This window comes from Carassius auratus, chromosome 3 (genome assembly GCF_003368295.1).
Source record: "Carassius auratus strain Wakin chromosome 3, ASM336829v1, whole genome shotgun sequence".
Lineage (NCBI taxonomy): Eukaryota > Metazoa > Chordata > Actinopteri > Cypriniformes > Cyprinidae > Carassius > Carassius auratus.
In genome coordinates, this window is record NC_039245.1 from 2918280 (window position 1) to 2930989 (window position 12710).

The 12710-nt window shown below is 38.5% G+C and overlaps 1 protein-coding gene across 1 annotated transcript in view; it reads left to right on the top strand.

Annotated features, from left to right (window-relative positions):
• The window catches only part of LOC113043299 (xylosyltransferase 1-like), a 63622-nt gene that overhangs the window by 21218 nt on the left and 29694 nt on the right, over positions 1-12710 (top strand). The window contains exon 2 of the mRNA XM_026202574.1: positions 7226-7748. Coding sequence (XP_026058359.1) covers positions 7226-7748 — 523 coding nt within the window. The remainder of the gene's footprint in view (positions 1-7225; positions 7749-12710) is intronic.

Consider the following 12710-nt stretch of genomic DNA (forward strand, 5'->3'; position numbering starts at 1 on the left):
TCTGTGTACAAATGATCAGTCATATTGTGGCAGGCCATGATCAAGCCAAGGACTGAAGATCGCCTCTATCTTAACGTGCTTGAAAAAAAAGCTCTATGTGCTTTCAAGTTCAGAAGCTCGATAAACATTGAAGATGTCGTTCGAAATCCCGTGATCATGTTCCGTAGCTAGTTATCAAAAGGCTGTTTGAACTAGTTACATTCCCCATCCATCATGACTGTTTGTCAGGAGTATAAATGGGTTTATCTGAGTGGTTTTGTGTGCATAGTGGAAAATAGCTAAGTGACTTAAAATTACAGACCATACGGAAAGTGGAAATACGATGGAAGCTGAGCTAAGTGCTTGTTCTTGGTTATTGTGAATGTTTGATTGTGCATGTTTTTCAAAAATAGCAATATTTTGTCTTGAATCTTTAATCCATCTGTAATAACTTGCTCTCCCTTTTAAAATTTGGGTAATTGGATAATGTTAACAGATATAGAGATGGGAATTAATTTACCAAACTCTCATTTGGTCTGGCTTCATTCTGTTATGTAATTTTCCATAATTCAGACAATCGCAATAAATTGTTCTATCTCAAAATTTTTCACACCGTTTCACTCTGAAATGTCAGATTATTGAAGTAAATGTGTTTCAAAAACATGTGCAGGCTTGTTTCCATTTGTCATCTTTGCTTTTTTAATTTTTCTTCTCCTCTTGCCTTTTCTCTCTCTTTTTCACCTCTTGTAAAGCCTCATCTGCTTTTTCTCTCCTCTTATGCAATATCCTTGTTCTTGCTTTTTCAACATGGTCTCTCTGACTCATGTTGGTCGTGTAAAACGGGTTCCCAAACTTTTCCATTCCACGACCCACCTAGAAAAGTGTAATCAATTTCACGACCCACCAAAATATTTGAAAAAAAAAAAAAACGGTTGACTACTTTAAGCCTAATCTTACTTAAAAGTTTGATGACAGAAATTAAGTAGTACAACTGAAAAATTTCACTACTAATATTTAACTTTAAATTTTTGTTTACAGGCGTTAAAATATGTAGTGTCCATAAAAACGTGAAACAGGCTCACTCCAGTGAACTGTAATCTGCGCTGCTGTGTTTTGTTGCTGAAAATGCATTCATGATCCTTCCGTGTGTGTCTGCGAGAACGCAGCACAATCCAACACTTCTTTAGAAAAGCATAAGAAGCGAAGCAGAACTATCTAAAACAGTTTGGAGATTAAGATAATTGTGAAATAGGTAAAAATAATAATAATAATAAACAGATGTGTCTCATTTTAAATAAACAAGCCAAAAAAACTGGATGACATTTAGTTCAGGCAGAAATTAATTTTTACAGTCGTTAAATAAATGTTCAGCGATATCTTCAAAAGATTTCTGAACTTTGGCAAATTTACCACGGCTGTCGGCCCGCCCCACTTGTCACATTCGTAAACTAAATTGTGTGAGTGTGTCATTGAAACGCAAATTTAGCTGCCGCCAAGTGACTTTGTGCGACCCACCTTGTTCCATTCAGTGACCCACAAGTGGGTCGCGAGCCACAGTTTGAAAACCCCTGGTGTAGAAGAAAGTGTTGTAGCTCTGACAGTCAGCTTGGCTGAGCTGGGGTTATTTGTCATCCCTAGTGCAAGGTGCTTTTCTCTGTTATTCCCAGTAGCCCACTCAGAGCTGTGAGCTCTAATGGCTATGGTACCAGACAAGAACATTGTTCAGATTAAAACCATGTAACAGATGGAAAGAGGAGGACAATTTCTCAAGGTATGCAAATACTGTACTGCTAGATCATGTATTCTTAAGTGTGGTTGCATGCAGGCTTGTTGGACTGCATGTCTGGCTTGACAAACAATGAACGACTTCTCTTGAAAGAAAGGCTAGGTTAACCATCAAGTTCTTTCTTTCTGTCTGTCCTTGGTGTCTGCCTCTTTTTTAGGAACAACTGTTCTGTTTGGAGCGGTGATGAAAACCCAGAGGCAATTTTCACTTAATCTACCTATTATCTGAATCAGTTTTAATTCAGTTCGGTTTAGCTTGGCTACCACCACCAACAAGAAAGCACAAGATGATAGCAGATAAGATGAAGATGTGAACACTTTGAGAGTATTGTAGAAATTTTGGGTTACACCACTGACGAACATCTAGTGCTTGGCTTTGCTTAGCCAATATCGTACTACTTTTTATAATTTTGGTAGTAAATAGTTTGAATACTGTGCACAATTTGCAGATTTGCTGAATGTGTAATGACTGATATTGGCCAAATTCAGAACAGAGTAATTGGCTTCCTTTCATGAGTATGAATTTGAATAATATAGGCCACACCCCACAGGAAGCGGAGTTGGGAGTTTGAAGTGAAATTAAGGAATTTATCAAATTACATAAAAAAAATGCTGTTCCAATATGATCCATGCATTTCTTAAATTTAAAAATACAAATATATATATACAGTATTTTTACATTTATAAAAAATTAGGTTTGTATCATGCACATTCAAGTCTATCTTCAAAAACGTGAGTGACAGTTAACAGGTTAATACAGAAAATACATGTATTTACATGAATGTTCCTTCCTTTTCAAATGAATTTCTGTTCATTTGAATTTTTAGAATTGTTTCATTCATTTTTATTCTGTCTCCATAAATTGCAATTGCTGTTCTGCATCCAATATGCTGCCTAATAAAAAATAAAAAAAAATTGGAATTTAATTACATTCCTTCCTATTCAGTAATAAATGGCACATTACCTTTGATAACCTTATGTATCTCACATCGCAGTGTACCTTAACTGACCCCCTACTGTACTTCCATGTGAGTAATATCAGCCCTAATTCACTTTCATGGCTCATTATTTCGAAAAGTCTTGAGTGTTAATGTTTGAAATGTTTATTGTGGCATGTACTGTGCTACTGTTCAGAACAAAGCCCTAGTGTTCCTTTGTATTTGTCCAGAGTTTGACCTTTACAAGCAGGTCAGCTGTGGCTGTTTTTATTAAGATTCAGACACACACTCTGTGAATGAGGATTTGACGTGGATCGCTGGCATCGGTTCAGTTTGATTGAGTAACTTGTAGTCGGTCACAGTGATTGATGGTGTAGGAAAGGTCAGAGTTGGGTTTCAGTGCCTGTCCCGCATACAATAACTAGCTCACAAGCTCACCTTCTGTGTCTAGTCTGCACATGTGCCCCTCTCCCCTCCCCCAGCTCTCTCTGGCTCATCCAGAGCCACTTAGGCTGAGAGGCCAGTGAGAGGGCACCCTTTAGGAAGGTGACCCCTGGGGCACAGGGTGAGGTAAACTCTGCCGACCTTCTACTGGGGGAAACAAACTGTGACGTGTTACATATGGTCATAAATAGCATGAATGGTGATTGGAAGTGACTTGGATTTGCAGTGAGCATTTCCTAGTGCATACTTATTGCATTATTAATTTTTGGTAAAGCAAACTGTGGGGTGTTCGATTTAGTCAGAGGCTGTGAGATCATTCATGGGAAGTGACATTTTAGTACTCGCCAATTATCTTGGGTCATAGTCACATAGTTTCTTTGCATGAACTCTTTTCATGTCTATATCCATATGTGCACCAACTCACACATCCATTCCCCATCCATATTTTTTTGCACAGTTGCACAGTCAGAGCTCATATCTTGTAGCCTTATGCTGAGTCATGTAATGTTTCCTGATGTCTTTTTGCGTCAGCTTCACAGAGGACTGAAGAATTTATGACTGTCCTAATAGTGTTTCCATTCAGTCCCAGTGCTGTTAGTACAACAAGCTTCTGCTAAGATGCGATTCACCCTTTTGTATCCAGACGACTCATAAATATATTAAATAAATAAATGTATGCGTTTAGCAAAGCGACTTACAGTGCATTCAGGCTATCAATTTTTACCTATCATGTGTTCCCGGGGAATCGAACCTCCAACCTTGCGCTTGACATCGCAATGCTCTACCAATTGAGCTACAGAACTCATGGCCTGCGTTTTGAAGTTTGGTACATGACTTGTGGGAATTGTGGATGGCGTTTTTTTTGTTTGTTTTGTTTTTTGCATATTGAATTTTAGTGGATATTTAATTATTATCATTAGTAATGGTGCATTCTAAAAGAAAAACATCCATATTATAGTTCATACTGAATAGATGTTAGAGTAGTGGTTTTCAGCCTTTTTGACTCCAGGGCTCCTCTTTGTTCAGAATTTACTGGATAAGAATCAAGGATTTGAAAAAATATTTTTCACTAACAATTTCTAGCTTATAAAATATTCTAGAGCTTAACTAAAAAATATTTAATTATGATTAATTAAAAAAAATATATAAAATACAATTTATAAATGTGACATTACCTGGACTTCCTGGTATGTTTTGCAGGACTTTGCATGTAAAGGTAATAAATTCTCATGAAAATATTGTTTTTCTTTAATAGTTTTTTTTTTGCCCAATATCAGTCATTTTCTTTATTTCATTATTGGTTTCTTTAAGTTTTGAGTTGAAATTATGCTCTTAGGTTTCTTGACCCTCCACAGGGCTCAGATCGAGAGTTGCAGTTGGCCTGGATCAGAACAGATCAAATACATAAGTAGTATTTTATTATTCCCACAATATCCACGTATCACTTGCTAGACTGTGAAGTCGGAAGAAAATCAGAACAAATTAAGGGAGTGTTGTTTGGTGTTATGTTTCATGTGTGCACTCTCCTTCAAACCTTATTCATTCATTTAAACCATTAAGGTGTACAGTTACATATGACTATAGTTGTCAAACAGTCTCTGACGTGAGGCTTTGAGAGAACAGGCAAGGCAGCATTCCAGTGTCGGACCATTCCTCGCCCGCCGTGCCAATGACTGCAGAGAAATCTTCTCTCAAATATTTTGTCATTCATATCAGCGGTCATAACTACCCAGAAACACTGCACTGGAAATCTCTACTAAATGGACTAAATAGTTCCTATTGTAAGCAGTGACGCTGTGAACACTAGAAGCGGCTGTCTGCGGCACAGTAGACTGTACTTTTCTGTTTCCTTTCAGATTGTTGAAATCAGAATCTCTGCCAGCTGACCGCCCAGCTTTAGTGTTCGTGTGTGTGTGGCCTGTGATGTTCTTCGCCATCAGAGAGGGAAAAAAAAAATTCCGATAAAAGTGTGCTTGATAAACGAGTGTGCAACTCCCACCATTCCTGTGATGGATGATGCAAGAGAGAGGGGAGCCTCCTCCCCTTGAGAGAGAATACAGAAGGCCTGCGACTGCCAGGGTGCTCAGCGGTGCAGAGCAGGCCTCCCAGAGCACCTTGGGAAATGACAGATTTTTGCAAGCGATCGATAGTCTTCTCTCCAGCAGCCTAACTTACCTCCTGTGGCTGCTCAGGCACTGTAATTTCCTCCTGAAAGCTCCTGAAGAAGGAGAAGGAGGAGGAGCAGACGGGAGTGGAGTCTGTTCTAAACGGTAGCCTTTAGAGGGCCAAAGTGCAGGTGACGCGACAGGGATTTGTCTTCGAAAGTTTTCCCTCACAAATAATGCACTCTGCTGGTTCACAAACAAGCTTTAATAAATGCTTTGTAGACAAATTGCACTGTAACGGTAAGGAAATGAGAGTTGCAGCAGAGCCTCGTCTTAACTTCCTGTCCTCATTTCCTTTGCTTTGATTTTCTCTGTTAATCTGTCTCCATTTCCTCCTATTAATGTCTCTTTTGCTGTCTTCTGCTATGCACAGCGTCCTTTAAGCCCAGCCCAGTAAACGGTGGACAGAATGAGTTTTATAAGGCAGCGATCATCATGTCTGTCTCGCAAGATCCTGCAGAGTTTAGCTCCTCTAACCCTAATCAAACACACCTGAGTTTTGCTAATCAGCGTCTTCAGGATCGTTAGAAAATCACAGGTAGGTCTGTTTGATTAGGTTTGGGGAAAAACTCTGCAGGAAAGTGGATCTCGCGAGCCAGATTTGAGGATCACTGCTCCAGAGTGTGCATGGTCATGTCAGAATATATTTGGGGTGGTTTAAGCTGGGTTTTTATTTTATTTTTATTTTTTTTATGAAATGTAATGTATGCAAACAGTTATGTTCGGCCTTTATTTATTCAAGTAAATAGGAGTTGTATTTGCATGGCTGAAAATCACTGTTAGCATAAGTGGCAACAAATTGAACTGACTTGCAACTTGTAATGGGAATGGATGCAACAGCTGTGAATTTTCAGCATAATTTGTCCAGTCTGCAGTGTCACATGATCCTTCTGAAATCATTCTAATATGCTGATTTTATGCATAAGAAACATTTATTATCATTGTTGAAAACAGTCATGCTACTGCAGTTGTAACATTTGATATTTAATGAATGCTTGCAGAATTTTTTTTTTTACTTTCAAATAAAAAATAGTTTACACTTAAAAAAAAATGTCTGTACTTTAAAAAAAAGTTTTAAATCATTTGACAGTAACCAACATCTTGAGTTTCAGAATGAGACTGAGTTGGTGTTTGACTTCGAGCTGAAATGGGCGAATAACTTGCTAATGGAATCAACAAAAGATATAAAGAGATTTTAAAAAAATAATAATAATAGCACAGTTATTTGCAAAACACCATATAGATAGCCGTCCTGTCATGTCAAAGATCATACCCTCTCCTAATGCTTTCACAGGTACAGAGACGTCTCCTGTAATCGTAGCAGCGCTCAGGGCATGGCTGCGGTCTCCTTCCTGTTGCACACACTGTTACCAGTTGGATATTTCATCAACAGTGACACTTGCAGGAAACTGCAAAATATCAGAAATGACCTGAGGCCATGCTCCCTGTGAATTACTGTGTGGTTAAAGGCTGATAAGGTTATAAACTCTTCTGAATTGTTTCACTGTCGTTTTACTCAAATACCAGCAGACACCTGTCTGAATATGCCATCCTTTCAGAGCACATAAGGAACTAGATGTTTTCTGAATTGTAAAACTGTGAGAAGTGCTGTGGGTGGTTGCCAAGTCATTGGTGTGTGTTTGCTAAGGTGTTTTGTGAGACTGTTGATATGCAGTTCCTAGGGAGTTCTATGTGGTTGATAGGAGGTTGCTTATTGACCCAGGTCAGAAGAGCCCATCTCTTATTCTCTGTTCATCCTTCAGTGTAAAAATATTAGATTTGTATTTACCGTTATATTGTTCAACCAAAAAAAATCTGATTGCTTGTAAAAGAAATTGAGGTATCTTACTTGATGGTGTTGTGTTTTATGTGGTAGCAGCTACTGATTTTGCCCGTTTTGTCTTTATGTTTCAGGACGGCTACTACTCACACCGGCCCAAGGAGAAAGTCCGTGTGGACAGCAACAACGAGAACTCCGTTCCCAAAGACTTCGAGAATATAGACAACAGTAATTTTGGGCCGCGTACGCAGACTCAGAGACACTCACCCAGCAAGCACAAACAAGGCCTTCTGGAGAAGGCGCATGCGCAGCAGAGCCTGAGCAAGAACTCCAATGAGGTCATTCAGTATGCACAGAATAAAGGTGGCTTCAATCAGACACACACCAAGCTTCAGCGAAGGGCCGATCCAACCCTCCGTCCACAGCAGTCTCAGCAGCACCGGCACCACCTTCAACAGGCCAAGCGATCGGCTACGCCCACCGCCGACATCAAGTACGATCAGCCGCCCAAATGCGAGATCAGTGGCAAAGAGGCGATCTCCGCCCTTTCTCGTGCCAAGACCAAGGAGTGCCGGCAGCAGATAGCAGAGGTTTACTGCCGCCACAAAGAACGGCAGCTCATGCCCGAGAAGGTCACCCGTTACTGCCCCGCAGAGGGTGAGTAGACTCTTGATGGGAATTTTGTGACTTTTTGTCCATTTATAAGCTTTGAAACCTTTCATGAAGAGTTCACATGAAATAAAACTTACAGCTGTCTGTTTTAGAAATGCATGTTATTGATCTTAATGTGAATTATTGTTTCATGTGTTTAATTTCAAATTAGGTCTTGATATATAATGTTAATAAAAATGATAAAACTTGTTATTCCAGTCAAAAAGACAGACTTATCTCTGGTGATGGATGCCAGACATCATTATTCTAGTCCGCAGAAACCTCACCCCTTCACAATAGACTGCAACATTTATTAATTTTTGAGTGCAATGTCTACATTTTTCCAAATCCAAATGGCAACCAATTTATGAAACCGCCTTTTCTTTTTTTTTCTTTTTTTCTATAATCCATTACACTCGAATGTACATCAAGTGGAAAATGGACCAAAAATTACTGATAACTCATACTGCATGACTCTATAGAATTAAAATGACCCGCCCCCTCCAGCTAACTAGCAATAGCAAATGGGTTACGGCTTTGACGTAACTAAAGCTTTTGGAAAAAAAAAATGGGCGAGCCATTTGATATTCACTGGCCAAACTTCCTTTTTAAATAGTAAGTACATCACCACAGGAGAGAAAAACTGTACTTGTCAGGTCTTTAACTCAATGTCCTGATGTTTTCTTTTGGGATAAGCACTGATTATAATCATCAACCTGCACTGGCATGAAAGGAGACATTAGCTGGAGTTTATGGGAATTTAAGATAAATAATGCTCAAAATAATGATGGTTTTCCTAAAATTAATTGCCATCCTGTCTTTGGAGGTTTATCGAAGTAGCACATTAAGAGTCACAGGGCTGGTAACAGACATTCACAACACTTGTAATTACAATCAGAGACAGGCTGGAAATGAGATTGTGGATTTCCGCACAAGGTTAGACGGATGTAATTGCACCCCCCACCCCGTCTCCATCTCCCATAGATGACTGCAGAAACCGTATTCATGCAATTATGCACTGCTCAGTCATCTGCACACAAATCAGGGCTGTGGATGCGTTCAAATAGAACAGTGACAGATCTTCTCAGGCCTCAGAGCCTCTGCCCGGAGAAACTTCTGGAAGCCAGAATGTGTTTTGACAGATATGACAGGGACATCACCACAGAGACATAAGTCTGGGACATGCAGAGGTTGAAAGGGGTTGGGGTGGGGCATGAACGCATCTATTTCCAGCAAGTACAGTAGACCGAACAAGCCACAAGGATGGTGTTTGTATTTATTTATAAACTGTAATTGCATTATGCAGTAACAGACGAAGTCTTTGATGGCAAACACGTGAGTGGTTTGCCACAGTTATGACAATTAGTACAGATTTTTCACGAACCGCTGTGACTTCCATAAAAGTTGACATCAGAATTACAGTCACCTCCTTCAGTCACCACCCGCACTGTCCCATTTTCCATCTGTCAAACCCCCAGACAACTTTAACTTTAATCACGAAACCATATCGGCCGACCTGTAACGTTACATTCTCACTCAAAGGATAGACAATCCGACAGGATTGTTACTATGAGGTGGATCACATCTAACATGTTCAGTAAAGACAAACTCATCGTGTCTATCTAGTCATGATGAATATGTATACACATTTCAATTTCAGCAGGCAACTCATTTTACAGCTACATTATTGTTCCAGCCACAATTAATCACAACAATGTATATAAAATTACAAATGATAATATTTAAATCGTCAGTTTGTTGTTTTACAGACTAGAGCCTGACCGATATGGATTTTTGGTGGCGATGCCGATATTAACTGGAAAAGAGCCGATTTATGAGCCGATATTTTGATTTTGAAAATAAACTGGATATTAGACCCATTTCCTATAAACTGCACTTACACAGCATTCAATAGCAAAATATCTGCCTGTTCTATGTATGTGGGCTGTATAAACCATTTTCCAGAAGGGATTATGTAAAAAAAAAAAAAAAAGCCTAAGATTACAGTCTCAATGACTAGACAATTGCACATCAAAAGTATATATATTTTTAATGATCAAAAAACAGTCTGATTTTAAACATTTAACACTTTTACTTTCTTCCAGTTGAAACTGGTTTTAACAGTCTGTGTGTGTACTGTAAATAAATTATAATACTAAAGTTAAAGTATTTGCAGAAGTAGTCCCACACTTTGCTGCTACAGCATTCACTTTTTTCAGCCATCTGTAGGGCAGAAAGAGACAGAGAAATAATAAGCATGTGTATTAATAATATCACCATGTATCATTACTCATGTCATCATTAGAATTATAATAATAATAAACAGGGATCTCCTACATAGGCAAAAATGAGAAATATATATATATATATATATTTTTTTTTTTTTATTTGTCAAGCAATAGGTATTACCTACTTATATTTAACAATATTATTACAATCTCAAAAAAAAAAAAAAAAAAAGCACTTGTTCAGCTCACATTTATTTACATGTCCCCTCTGGTTAATCATTTCTGACGCACCTACTCGAAGTTGAATGGTTAACGTTAGTGTCATGAACACAGCGCTGTCAATTTTGAGAAGAACCACCCTCAAACAAGTTAATAGCAAGCATTTAAGGGACCTGCTAAAAAGGAAGCTATATTAGCGTTAGAATAACATAGGGCTGTAGCTATCGAATATTTTAGTAATCGAGTATTCTACCAAAAATTCCATCGTTTAATCGAGTAATCGCATAAAATGTGTTTTTACTTTAAATTAAAGTGCAATATTAATTATTCAAGAGAAAATAAGACTCCTGGGTCTCTTAAAATGAACAACTAAGTTTCCTTTTTTAGAATTTATTATTATTTTTTTTTAAATGCATAGAATGCAATGCATACATGAAAAATAAACATTTAATTATTACCCATTGTTTTTCTGTCTGTACTTGTAGTGTGAACAATGACAATAAAGTTGACAGATGAATTAAGTTCATTTAAGTGCCATTTAATTTATCTTTTAATTATTGAAAATTGACTTAACTTTTTGGTAAACAAAGGGGATTTACTATTATAAAAATAAAACATGGAAGAAATGTTGTGTGATTAAAACTTTTAAAAAAAAGTTTTAGTGATAGCTATGTACATTCTGCTGAACAACAGGTCTTTAACTGGACTTTTATTTTGACGGGTTGATATACCTTTACAGTTCTGTGTGTGTGATGTGACGCTAGTTTTACTCAAATCAAACAGTCAAATGCTCATGAAGTGACTGTCAGAGCAGTTCTGGTGATGTTGTTCATGTGTTCACGTCTTATTTGGTGAGACAGCAGACGCTGAATTCACCGCGAGCTTAATGCGCGCTTACTCTGCGCCATTCATTAACAGAGACACATAGAACATGCAGGATTCATATTTAAACAGACTATTCCGGCTTAATATTTACAGATATTCGTCCATATCGTGATTTGATGTAAGTGCAATGACATATTTTTAATGAAATCATTCAAAATTTGGCAAATTCCTTGCCATTCCACGTTAAACTGTAAATTCCGTTTTCATGACTGGATTCCACGATTCCCTCCGCGTTTTCTGCATCGCGGAAATCATAGGGCCCTAGTTATGGTATGCCAGCTCTATCTTGCAATGGACACACGCCACGACGTTCTCTTTACGTTTACCCCCAAATCAAAACATTGCTGACTCCTTGCAGTATGCCATTTCGGACGCAGTGCTTGTGTCTCCTTCCGCTTTGTGGTTGACGTAAACGCGTTGTCACATAAAAAAAAAAATCATTGCCAAAGAACCTGATGTGAGATTTAAAATAAATCAAAAGAGGCTTCGAGGCAGAGGAATTTGCCTCGATCATTTTTTTTGTAATCGAGTTACTCGAGGAATCGTTTCAGCCCTAGAATAAAATAACAGTTGTTGTTTTTTCGAGGCACGCTGTACATAACTTCTAGTCATTGACTACACGCGCCCCCCTGCCACAGTTACGTGGTCATTGTGTGGGAAACACTGCAGATATATTTAGAATAAGTTAAACGCTAATGTTATAGTTTGACCTCTTATTAACGTTCGCGCTCTTCCACTGATAAACATGGATTTAGATTTGTGGCTAACCTAATATAGCAATGCATTAGCGGCTGTAAGTGATGTTACAGAATATTTAGAAGTGATAATGAAAGGACCGTTAGCTAGAACTACCACACCGTTTTTATATAGAGTGTATAAACTAAATCATTTCACATGACGAACAACAGACTCACCGTCAAAACAGTACATCTCCGTGGCTTGGCTGATTGCTTTCTCCTGTAGTGGATTTCTGGCGCTGTTGTCAACTGGGGAGTTGCAGAGCTCCCTCTAGTGGGCAAACTATGCAACACTCATAACATGAGTGAAGCATGAGACTCTGTTTCTCATGTTTCATCAGCAGTTATAAACGCCAATGCCGATTTAAATGCAATAAGATATATCGGTCGGGTTCTATTACAGACATGCACAGACATTTTTTCATGCACAACATCGTGAGATGCAATAAACATATGGCAAGAAATCTCGTCCATAACAACAAAAGACAATACTTCATTTAACCTTTTTAATAAGTGTGCGCTGCAAACACAAGCATTTTTGCCAAACGTTTTTGTCCAGTCCACTCATTTTATTGCATTTAACCATAGCTGTCATCAGTTTGTTTGTCTGGCAGTGGAAACAGATACACGATCAAATTTCTAATTTGAGGCTGTATTACATCGATTCCGGCACCCAACATCACAACAATATGATATTTTAAGTTCCTTAAGTAGCCAAATCTGCACTGGTTTGAGTGGGCCGCCTCCAGTTTCCCCTTTGTTTTGCTGCCCACCAGCTAGCGCTGTGACATTGGCTGACCCTAGTTACCTGTGGTTGGCCTGGCCATACGTCACTCAGAAAACAACTGGCCAATCAGAAGAGAGCCTCATGAATATTAATTAGACAGGCTAAAATTGAC